Below are 10082 nucleotides of genomic sequence, written 5' to 3'. Positions count from 1 at the left end.
AGGGGTCCTGAGGGCAAAAAAAAAAAAAAAAAAAAAAACGTTGACAATGTTGAAGTTTTATAACAAAATGAAAATTTTAGCTTTTTTGACACAAAGCCCCGGCTGGTGAAAACAACCCTTCAGAATAAAAGCTATAACATGCTTATGGTTTAGTGGTTTAGTCCTTAGATAACACATTGATTTAATTTACCTTCTTCATCGCAGACCCGAGTGTGACGTACACTACAGTGGTGATGCTTAAGCGATATATCGTGCAGCTTTAGTTGAGAGTATTTTATTAAGTTTTCTCTTCATTTCTAATTAGAAAAAAAACTTCTGGTTTTACTGAAGTTTCTTCTTTTTTCAGGTGGATGAAGCTTTGGAGATAAAGAACACCGACATCGCCAAAGAGCTGAGTCTCCCACCCGTGAAGCTGCACTGCTCGAGTAAGATCACTTTTCTCCTGTTCACTGTTTAAACTGCTTCCTGCACAGTTAACTCCCTGTTTGTGTTGCTGCCGCAGTGCTCGCTGAGGACGCCATCAAGGCGGCTCTTGCAGACTATCGTCTCAAGCAGCACAACAACCAGCAGGAGGCGGTCAGAGCCAGCAGCAGTTAAACCAAACACCTCGAGCTGGACGTGGCCCGCTTCCTGTTGCCACAAAGAGAAGTAGACGCCCTCCATCCTCTCTGTTTCACTTTTCAGCAGTAATATGACTAATGCACTGTTGTCATCCCTCAGTAGCAGTTGATACACCAGGCTTTCTGTATTAGTCTTAACTGTGTATACTGTATTTAGCCTGTCACGTAAACGCACAATTTACGCACCGTTTGGGCTGGTGGTACAAAGCTGAGCCTTATTTTTTTTTTGAGATCCCGTTTTTATGTGTGGATTTTATTCTGGAAGAGTGGCTTATTTTGACAAGTTTAATAAGGGTTGTTTTTTTGTGTGTGACACAAAAAACACTGACTGAAAACAAAAGGTGGTGGCCGGGGGAGTTAAGATGTGATTTACAAAATGCTTTATTGAAGGCCTGCAATAAAAATATTGTGAAAAATTATGTTTTGAGTTCATCTTTTCCCCTCAAACACTCTAAAAATATATTTTATTTGCAAACCACAGCTGCAACTCAATTAATGCTTCATCGATTATTCAAAATCATCATGACGATTATAAAAATGAGTCGACACAGAATATTTGTATTATTTAACCACGTAAATTCAGAACTGTCGGGGGCAGAATCGCTTCTATTGTCTGCGGTGGCGTTGTTTACTACTGAAGGAGGTGCTGGTCTGTAAACCACAGAAGAAGCCACGGTGGGCACATCAAAGATAGCAATGTTGGAAGAGGAAAAAAACTAAACAAGACTTAAACTTTTAAAATTTGGCTTAATTTCACCAAAAATAAACCAAAGAAATTAAAATGCAGATTGTTATTCAATGGCAGGACAGTGAGAGTGATCACCTGAACTGCTGTGATTATATTCATACTTTTTGTACACAATATGCCTTTTTACACAGCTTACACAGGTAAAGCACTGCCATTAAAAAACTGCTGAAACATTTACACATGGATAAAATAAACAATAGACCAGTGTCAGCAGATTTTGTTGAACTGCAGTCGTCTGAATCAGGTGTGTTTAAAGCAGGGGAACTGGAATGCAGGTCAGTGTGCCTTGAGGAACTGGGTTGGGAAACACTGCAGTAAACGTTAGTGCCTGTGACATGCATATCCATGAAATACAAAAAGTCAAAGAAAATATATTTACATTTAAGAAACTTGGCATAATACACGTGATTTGACCCATTATGTCACAAAATTGGCATATTTTCTTTTGAATTTTGCTCAGCTCAAGTAAAACAGGAAGTGACATCAAAGGGGAACTCTTTGAGAAAGAAAACTCCCTGGTTTTTGTTTACTGGAACATTATTATATTTCTCATCTCTCTATGATAGCGATTAAAATAATCTAAAGAAACATCAGATTCTTCTCTACAGTCTGTGCTGTTAGCCATTTTAGCAACGCTCTGTTCACATTCAGACATTACCCTTTGACATCACTTCCTGTTTCTTTAAATCCCTTTTTTACAATATGTTATCTTTCCAAAAAATACATTCATATTTATTATAAAAAATTTGATGTCACAGGCACTTTAAGCCCTCTTTGATTTAGATGACACATTTTAGAGGTCTTTTATGAGCACTAAGTCGTATAAAATTATAATTTTAGGTGTTTAAATGGTTATAAAATGTAGAAATATGTTGTCCTTCCAGCCTCTTTTGCATTGGATCAAATCAAACACTTGTCTGTCTTAGTTTTTGCTTCAACCTGTGCTCCACCAGTGTTCAGAAGGCTGTTTTCTCCCCTGCGATGAGCTGAAGTGTAGCCGTGTCGTTGTGAATGTGCAGAGAGGACGGCCGCAGACCCCGGCCCGTCGAAGCCTCCCTCAAGTCCTCCTTCCCAAACGGCTGCTCTGCAGGATCCAGTGTTGCGCTTCTTGCTCCGGCCGCTCTGCTGTCAGGGGCCTCCTCCTGCTCCTCCTCAGGCAGACTTGGCAGCTGCTGATCCACGATGCTGCCGTCTGGTTTGGAGCTGTCCTCGGACCTGTGGTCTGCTGCTTTCGGACGGGGCTCACTGCTCTCCGCTGTCTTTTTGTTCGGCGTGCGCAGGCTGCTGGCAGCTCTCAGGATCTCCGCCTGGAGCTGCCGGTGAGAGTCCAGCGGCTCACACTCCTGCTCAGGAGCAGCTTTTTCTTGCACCTCGTTAAAGGGTTTAGCACCGCCGGTTTTGTCCAGGCGGTCCACGTACATCTTCGACGGGAACGAGGACGGGTAGTAGGAGTTCACTTTGCGCTTGCGGCTCAGTATAAAGGCCCCACAGGTGATGAGGAGAAACAGAAAGCTGAGAGTGGTTCCAACCAGGATGAGGAGCAGGTTTTCCTCCAGGTAGCTCACAAGCTCTTTGGGGAAGCCTGTTTCTGCTTGTGATGGGTCAGCTGGTGTGGTTCGGTGCTTAGTGGGGACGACTGCAGTGGACACAGAGATAGCCACGGAGCTAAACTCTTCCTCATCTGTGCTTCCCTCCAGAGAACCGTAGGAAGAAAGAGGCGTGGCCAAGCTTCTGCTGATGTGAAACACCAAACACAGACCGAAGGGATGAAGGCCTGCTGGGCCCATGGTTTCCTCTCAGGATCTGAAAAAACACAAAACACTGAACATAAACTCCATCTGGTAACAGATGCTGCTGCATGTTTGAGTCAAAGAGCGTCTGTTCTTCTGAACATGGTTAAATCGGGTTTGGATTTTCCACCAGCTCCTAAGAACACGACAAAAACAGCGTTAAGTCCGAAACAAAACTGTTATTTTGTCATCAGTTTCATATTGGATTACTTTGATTTTAGCCTCGTAAACCGATAAAGTTGTATTTTATACCAATTGAAACCAAAAATACATAAAATCTTCCTCACTGCACGAACGTACAACCCTAAAAGTTGGTATAAAATGTAATAAAAAAAATCTAAAATTGTTTGCAAATCATTTCAACTCTAGTACAAATGAAATGAAATTGTCTGAAACTAGGATCTGTTCTTATTGCATGGCATAGTTAAATTTATGAATTATATAAATCTGTGTAGCGTTATTTCAGTTTTTCATTAAAATCATTTAGATAATATGAAATTCCCTTTTTGACATAATTTTTAGTTAGTTTATGCAGCTTGTGATCAGTTGCTTCTCTTTTTTATTTGTGGATTCTCTTTTTTTAATAACTCCAGACTAAAGGTTTTTGATTTCCTTTTTATTTTTCCACTTTCCAACCAGAATTTCATACTTTGTACTTTCTATTCTCGTCCCTGTTCAGTCTTTTCTAAAAATGCACTGTTAGCATTAAAATCTAAAATGAGTTTATTTTGAAAATAACAACCAGGTCTCAGCAAAAATAATTCCTAGTACCAAAATATTTAATTTAAAGTGTGTATTGAGAAGTAATGAACTTTGTTTTAACAAAATATGTACACAAATTTTCAGGATTTACATCATTTTTAGTCATTCTTCAAAATTAAAAGTGAAATACAACACGAGGTAAAAGTAAAAATCTATAATTGTGACTTTATTTTTGGAAAGAATTTAGCATTTGTGCATCAGATTAACACATTGGTGCTGGATATAAAAGTGACGGTTCAGTCAGTCTTTACTGTTACACTGCTTTTATCTGAACTGCACATGTTCTTTGTTAAACTTTATTTTAAAAATAGATAAAAAATTTCTTTCATAAAAGCTTTTAAAAAGAAGCAAACAAAATGAATTAAATGGGCACGATTTGAGACTGAATAGGTGTTTCTTCGCAAAGAATTGCGTGAACTAACCCTTTAAAGCCAGCTGTATTTATTGGCTTGAACCTCAGCTCAGACAGCTCCCACACTTTTAATCCCTGTTCTGCTGCATCTGTGCAAGCTGGCCACCACATGAAACTCAGCTCCCAGCTGGAAAAAAAGAATGGGATTTTTTTTTAAATCCCCAAACCAAATAAACAGGCACAAAATCATGTTCACAAAAGGCTCTCCAAATGAACACAAAGGGAAAAAAAGTTTTGAAATGTTAGATTTTTTGCCTTTATTTTGCAAAGAAAAATAAATCAGCTTGCTTATTAATTAATTAATTAATTAATTTATTTATTTATTGTGTCTACAGATGATTCAGATCTTTTTTCTCTCTAAAATGTTACTTTTTAAAGTTTGAATCCCACTTTACAGGCACCGCAGTGCCTCACTTTAACTCGCGTAGGGTATTGTGATGCTTCACGCGTATTTAAGTACATTTGATGAAAAGAAAAAATGCACACTTTACTCACCATTCACTGTAAAAGAAGCACCTCAGTAGAAATCCTCGCAGATGGAGGGAGGCCGGAACCAGACGAGCCGTGCAGAGAGAGTGTGTGTGACGGTTGGAGGGGCTGCAGCACCTCTGCAGTTTCAGATTTCAGTGTGGAGGTTTGCACAGTGCAACAGAGATGTCATTAAAAGTAAAATCCCTCCTTCTGCCTCTCTCTCTTTCTCTCTCTCCACTGACTGTTCTCCTCCTCCCCCTCCTTTTCTCCCAACAGTGTCTGGGGCTCTCTGGGCTGCACACACAGATTGTTCTTGTTAGGTATGAGTTTATAAAGTGCTGTGGGGGCAGGGACCTCCTGTCTCTTCCTGTGTGCAGCAGGCCTCTGAAACATCAAATGTAAACTTTTAAAAATGTAAAAAAAATCCTCTCACATGGGATCAATCCTCTTATTGGCAGCATCATAGTACTTTGTATATGCATGTGACTAACAATGAACTAAACCTCCTGGGGTTAAAAAAAGAGTCAAAGAGCAGTTTGTATAAGTGACCTGCTGCAGGAAAAGGTTAGTGTTTCCTGTGAGACTAGACAGAAAAAAAAAAGTGGGGGAAGGAGACTTTTCCATACAATGAGGTGTTATTTATCCAGAGATAAGTCCACACAGAGTGTTTACGTTTCAGGATGAGACTGTGACTCTGCATGAGTGAAGGCATTTTTCCTCCGGCGTGTTTGTTATGGATGAGCTGGAAGACGAGACTGCAGCTTTATTTGGTCAGGAAGAGCAGGAGATGACGTCTGGCATCCCTGAGGTTTACATTTGTCTCAGCTCTGTTGATAGTTACTGCTGACTGTTTCAGATCTGCTCAAAAAAAAAATATATATATATATATATATAAACATCTCCGTGAGCCTCATGTGCATTCAGAGAACTGTTTTGTTTTGTATCAGAGGGGAAGTGAATATAAGATCCAGTCTAGAGTAGGATAGACGTTCGCTTTGAAGCGTTTTATTAAAAAAAGGGGAACTGAGTTCAGAGAGTATCCGCTTTTATTATGGCTGTCAACCATTTAGACACCCATGAGGAGATGCTACCAAAACACTTAAAAAAACAAAGTTGTCTTTCAGCAATTTTCTGTAAACATGAAGGCATTAAACTCTTTGTTAACCATGTAAAATATTTACAGGACTGATGTCAAACTCTGGTCCTCGGGAGCTGCTATCCTGCATGTTTTCTTTGTTTCTCTGCTCAAACACACACCCGATTCGGTGACTGAATTACCTCTTCAAGTTTTACAGAAGCCTGTTAATTATCCATTCATGCCGATCAGATGTGTTGGAGCGGAGAATAAAAGGAACACATGGAGGATGGTGGCCCTCGAGGACCGGAGTTTGACATCTGACCAGTTCAAAAGTACTAAAATAATTTAAACACGTACCGGCTAAGATGGAGTAAATTAGTCAAACAGGAAGAAGAAGTGCAAAATTTATGTACACGTTTCAAACAAATAGAACGTTTTAGGAAACTAAGGCTGTAAGTAGATTTGGCTAGATCTCCAAAATAAAAGCATCCCTTTGTGCAGGGCTCCTCAGTGCCAAATTTACCAGCCATCTCCAGACTTTGGTTCAGTTTTCGTGATAAAAATGTACACTTAAAAAAGTGCAAGAAAAAGTCGAGAATAAAACACAGTGAACGATGCATGTCTATCATAAATCCAGTATTTACATTAAGTCTTCAGTCTGTAGAGAACTCAACAGTCTCTGTGAAGAACAGAAAACTTTTGACAAAGCAAGCCTTTCTCTTATTTTTGGCAAAAACATAAAACGTGGTTTCTGCTCCGGATGTCTCAAAGGAGAGATAAAGCAGCTTTGATCACTCTGTGTATCCTGGTGTCAAGTTATGCAAAACTTAGACTTTTTACCCAGAGATCACATCCTCTTCATCAAATGCCAGATACGGTTATTGATGCTTGAAACAGTGTTTGTGTGTATGCGTGTGTGTGTGCAGTGAAGCAAAGCTATCAGCATCAAAGCAACAGTTTCCACACCGCTGACACACGGCGGATCAGTTCGGTCTCAGGATAAACCAAGGTTCTGAATCCGTCTAAACGTAGCGATCGTTGTCTGGGAGGAAGCTGCTGAGAGTGAGATTATCTCCCCCTTCCTCGTCGCTGTCTCCCCCCGCAGGGAACACCAGGACTCCGTTGGAGACTGGGTTGCGTTGTCTCGTGTAGGTGTAGGTCTTCTCGGGCAGCAGAGCAGAGATGCACATCATCTCGGTCGACTGCTGAGGCTTCCTCACTTTGTAATTCCTCGCAGACAGCTTGACGCAGAGGACGATGGTGGAGATCGCGAAGATGGTGGCCACGGCTGCCAGAGAGGCGATGATGATGAGGCACTGGGTCGCCACGCCTCGGGTGGAGCAGGGCTGGATCTGACTGGTGGGGGCGTCCTTGGATGGCTCGCAGGGGAGGATCGTTGCAGTTGGAATCGATCTGGTTGTTGCAAATGGCAACCTCGTAGGTTTTCGAGGAATCAGGATTCCCGCAATACTGGTAGAGTTCCCAGTGGTGGAGCTGGGAGGGCTGGTTGTAGCTGGACTCGCTGTCTCAGAGGGTCCAGTGGTGGAGTTGAGCGGACTTGTGGTAGAGGCCGTCTTGCTCGTCTTTGAGGTTGGACTGGACTCTGCGGGGTGACTGAGGTTCTGATTGAAGGTTGAAACCGTCTGATTATTCAAAGAGGTGGTGGAAAGTGACTCCGATGTATTTCCAGTGATGGCTGTGGGTTCTAGGGAAGAAACAGCCACAGTTACCAAAACAGTAGATGATGCTGTAGCAGTTTCATTGGTGAAACTGGAGGTTGATGTTTGATGGAGATGATCTGTGGGATTTAACGAGTCTGCCGTTGTGTGGTTGAGAGATTGTGCTCCACTTGTAGCTGTGGTCGTTGAAAAGGAAGGTCGGACTTCGTCTGTAGCCGTCGTCACCACAGTTGAGGGTTGCGTTTCAGTCAAAGTGGTGGTTGCAGCAGTTGAAGGTTCACCTCTAGATGTTTTCACCTCAATGGATACTGAAGTTGAAGGTGGCGTTTCAGTTGTAGCCCTGGACACAGCAGTGGAAGGTTGTGCTGCGCCTCTGGATGTGGTTCCAGCAGGAGCTTCTGGTTTAGTCGTTGGCCCTTCTGTGGAGGCAGGAAGTCCAGAGCTGCTGGTACCTGCTGCAACAGCCGTGACGACAACCGAACCACCTCTGCTGCCGTCTGGGCTGCTAGTTTTGGAGCTGACCGTTGTCGGTTCTCCCGTGTTGTTTGCCACAATGGGTTGCACGGCCCTTTCTGCTGGTGCAGTGGTGCGAACGTCTTCAAGTCTGTGCTCTGGAGTCCAGACTGCAGACTGCAACACGTTTGCATGAGCCGTGGTTGGCTGCCTGGTTGTGTCGTTCCCCTCAATGGTGAAGTTTGTGTTTTTGTTTTCTGGTATGGAAGTGGTCATAGAAACCATAGCAAACTGAACACACAACAGCAAAGGCACGTACATCTTGCCGTGGCGCATCTTTGCTGAGCAAAGGATCTGAAATGAGGAAAATAATGAAGTTTACTTTCAGGTTGTTGCACGAAATGTTGCACAGACGGCTTCTAATAACATACAGGGGAAGAACATATGTCTACTAGTGCCATCTTATGAAACAATCGTGCCTCACCTCACCCTCTGTTTCATTTTTACGAGATAAAACCCCACTTATCTCCTAAAATGTATGAAAACTAAGAGTTTTTGTTTCACATCCTAAATGTTATTGTAACTTAGGCTAAAACTTGACACTGAAGTATGAAATAATGTGTCAAGTTACATAAACTAACATTCAAGCAAAGCTAAAACTTTAAAGTTTTCTTGAAAAGTATTTTTCAGACACCTGTCATCGACCTACCTTACTGCTGATGAAGCGTAGAGATATATCTGAGGTTGAAACCAATAATAGAAATAAGAATTCAGCTCATTTCAGCCTCTCTGGAAGAAGATCCTCATGGCACTGACATGATGTCTGTTGCTCGGCTCACACCAGAAACAGGAAATGTTCACACTTTTGAGACAAAAAAACATGACGTATATGACATTTTCAGATCACTCAGATACAGAGACACTTCCCTTTTGAATCACACAGCCCAATGCTGGCAGCTGAAAGCTTTGAATACACCTTAAAACGTCTCTCTGTATTTAGGAATGAGAGTTATTTGTTTTACCTGGCTGGTGTAAAAGCAGAGGAGAGCTCTGATTCGTTTTTGTCGAGGGTTCTTTGCATGTCCAGCTTTATTCAAATCATCAGGAAGTGCTCAGTTCTGTTTAAACGCTCAGATACTTCTCAATCACGCTGCTGCGAGAGATTTAAAGCTGCGTGTCGTGTGGATAAAACACCTAAATGGCAGCAAAAAAAGGAACCACAGTGATCAAGGATCAAAACACAGTTTATTAGACTTTTAATGTGCGATAAATTTCCAGTGAGCAGTCATAAAGGTCCACATTGAGATTAAGAGGGGATAACGAAGTGGCTCATAGTGTTGCTCTGTGGAAGAGACGTGTTGTGTGGAAATCCTAACTGTCACTTCCTGTGACTCATACGGACATGATGTGGTTTTTAAAGAACATTCGAGTCACTAATCTACAGCACCCAGTTTGTTTTTGTTTTTAAGATTAGCATGCTGAGGGGCACAGAACAGGTTAGAGTTTATATAGAGGATATATTAAATTTGAGTTAAAGATTGTTTTTGTTGTTTTGTAATTGACTAATTTAATTTGTTTTATTTATGTCTTGTGAACTGTGGGTTGTATGTGTGTGTGTGTGCATGTTTTTTTCTACCTGGTGGGGACAATTTTTGACCATTTTCCTGGTACACACAGGCTGGTAAGGACCCACTGTTCTTAATGGGGACAAAAGCTCGGTCCGCATTGAGGGAAATACTGTTTGTGGGTCATGAGTTAGGTTTAGGAATAAGGTGAAAATTGAGTCTGGGTTAAGTTTAGCGTGAGGCAGAGCTGCCCAAATTGGGGCCCGTGGGCCAAAATGGGCCCACCAAGCCATTTGACTTGGCCCACCAGCAGTTGTACAGAAGCACTTTATTTCCACTTAGTCATTCCAACCACTGGTCCAACTATATAAGGAACTGATCTTTGCATTATATTAAGATTAATCATAAAATACAAGTAATTACAAGAGATATTTAGATTAGAATTGAGCACACATCTTAATTTGCACACTTTATAATATCACAAATACTAAAATTTTAATTTAT

The 10082-nt window shown here is 41.5% G+C and overlaps 2 protein-coding genes across 3 annotated transcripts; both read right to left on the bottom strand.

Annotated features, from left to right (window-relative positions):
- Window positions 1-2061: 2061 nt before the first annotated feature.
- tmem119b (transmembrane protein 119b) lies at window positions 2062-5051 on the bottom strand. 2 transcript variants are annotated; one of them, XM_014003755.1, is made up of 3 exons: window positions 4828-5051; window positions 4343-4459; window positions 2062-3171 (listed from the first exon to the last, which is right to left on the bottom strand). In XM_014003755.1, exon 3 carries the CDS (start codon window positions 3153-3155, stop codon window positions 2325-2327), a length of 831 nt encoding a protein of 276 aa, XP_013859209.1. In that variant the 5' UTR covers window positions 3156-3171; window positions 4343-4459; window positions 4828-5051; the 3' UTR covers window positions 2062-2324. The 2 variants fall into 2 exon arrangements, with proteins under 2 accessions (XP_013859209.1, XP_013859208.1); XM_014003754.1 differs by lacking the exon at window positions 4343-4459 and having other exon boundaries at window positions 4828-5048.
- A 780-nt stretch (window positions 5052-5831) lies between these two features.
- selplg (selectin P ligand) lies at window positions 5832-8841 on the bottom strand. Its single transcript, XM_014003753.1, has 2 exons — window positions 8723-8841; window positions 5832-8367 (listed from the first exon to the last, which is right to left on the bottom strand). The coding sequence occupies exon 2, from the start codon at window positions 8347-8349 to the stop codon at window positions 6904-6906; it is 1446 nt and encodes a 481-aa protein (XP_013859207.1). The 5' UTR covers window positions 8350-8367; window positions 8723-8841; the 3' UTR covers window positions 5832-6903.
- Window positions 8842-10082: the final 1241 nt, after the last annotated feature.

The sequence above is a fragment of the Austrofundulus limnaeus genome, unplaced genomic scaffold (assembly GCF_001266775.1).
Source record: "Austrofundulus limnaeus strain Quisiro unplaced genomic scaffold, Austrofundulus_limnaeus-1.0 Scaffold20, whole genome shotgun sequence".
Lineage (NCBI taxonomy): Eukaryota > Metazoa > Chordata > Actinopteri > Cyprinodontiformes > Rivulidae > Austrofundulus > Austrofundulus limnaeus.
The sequence above is the reverse complement of the archived record's forward strand: the minus strand, read 5'-3'. Positions and strand labels throughout refer to the sequence as shown.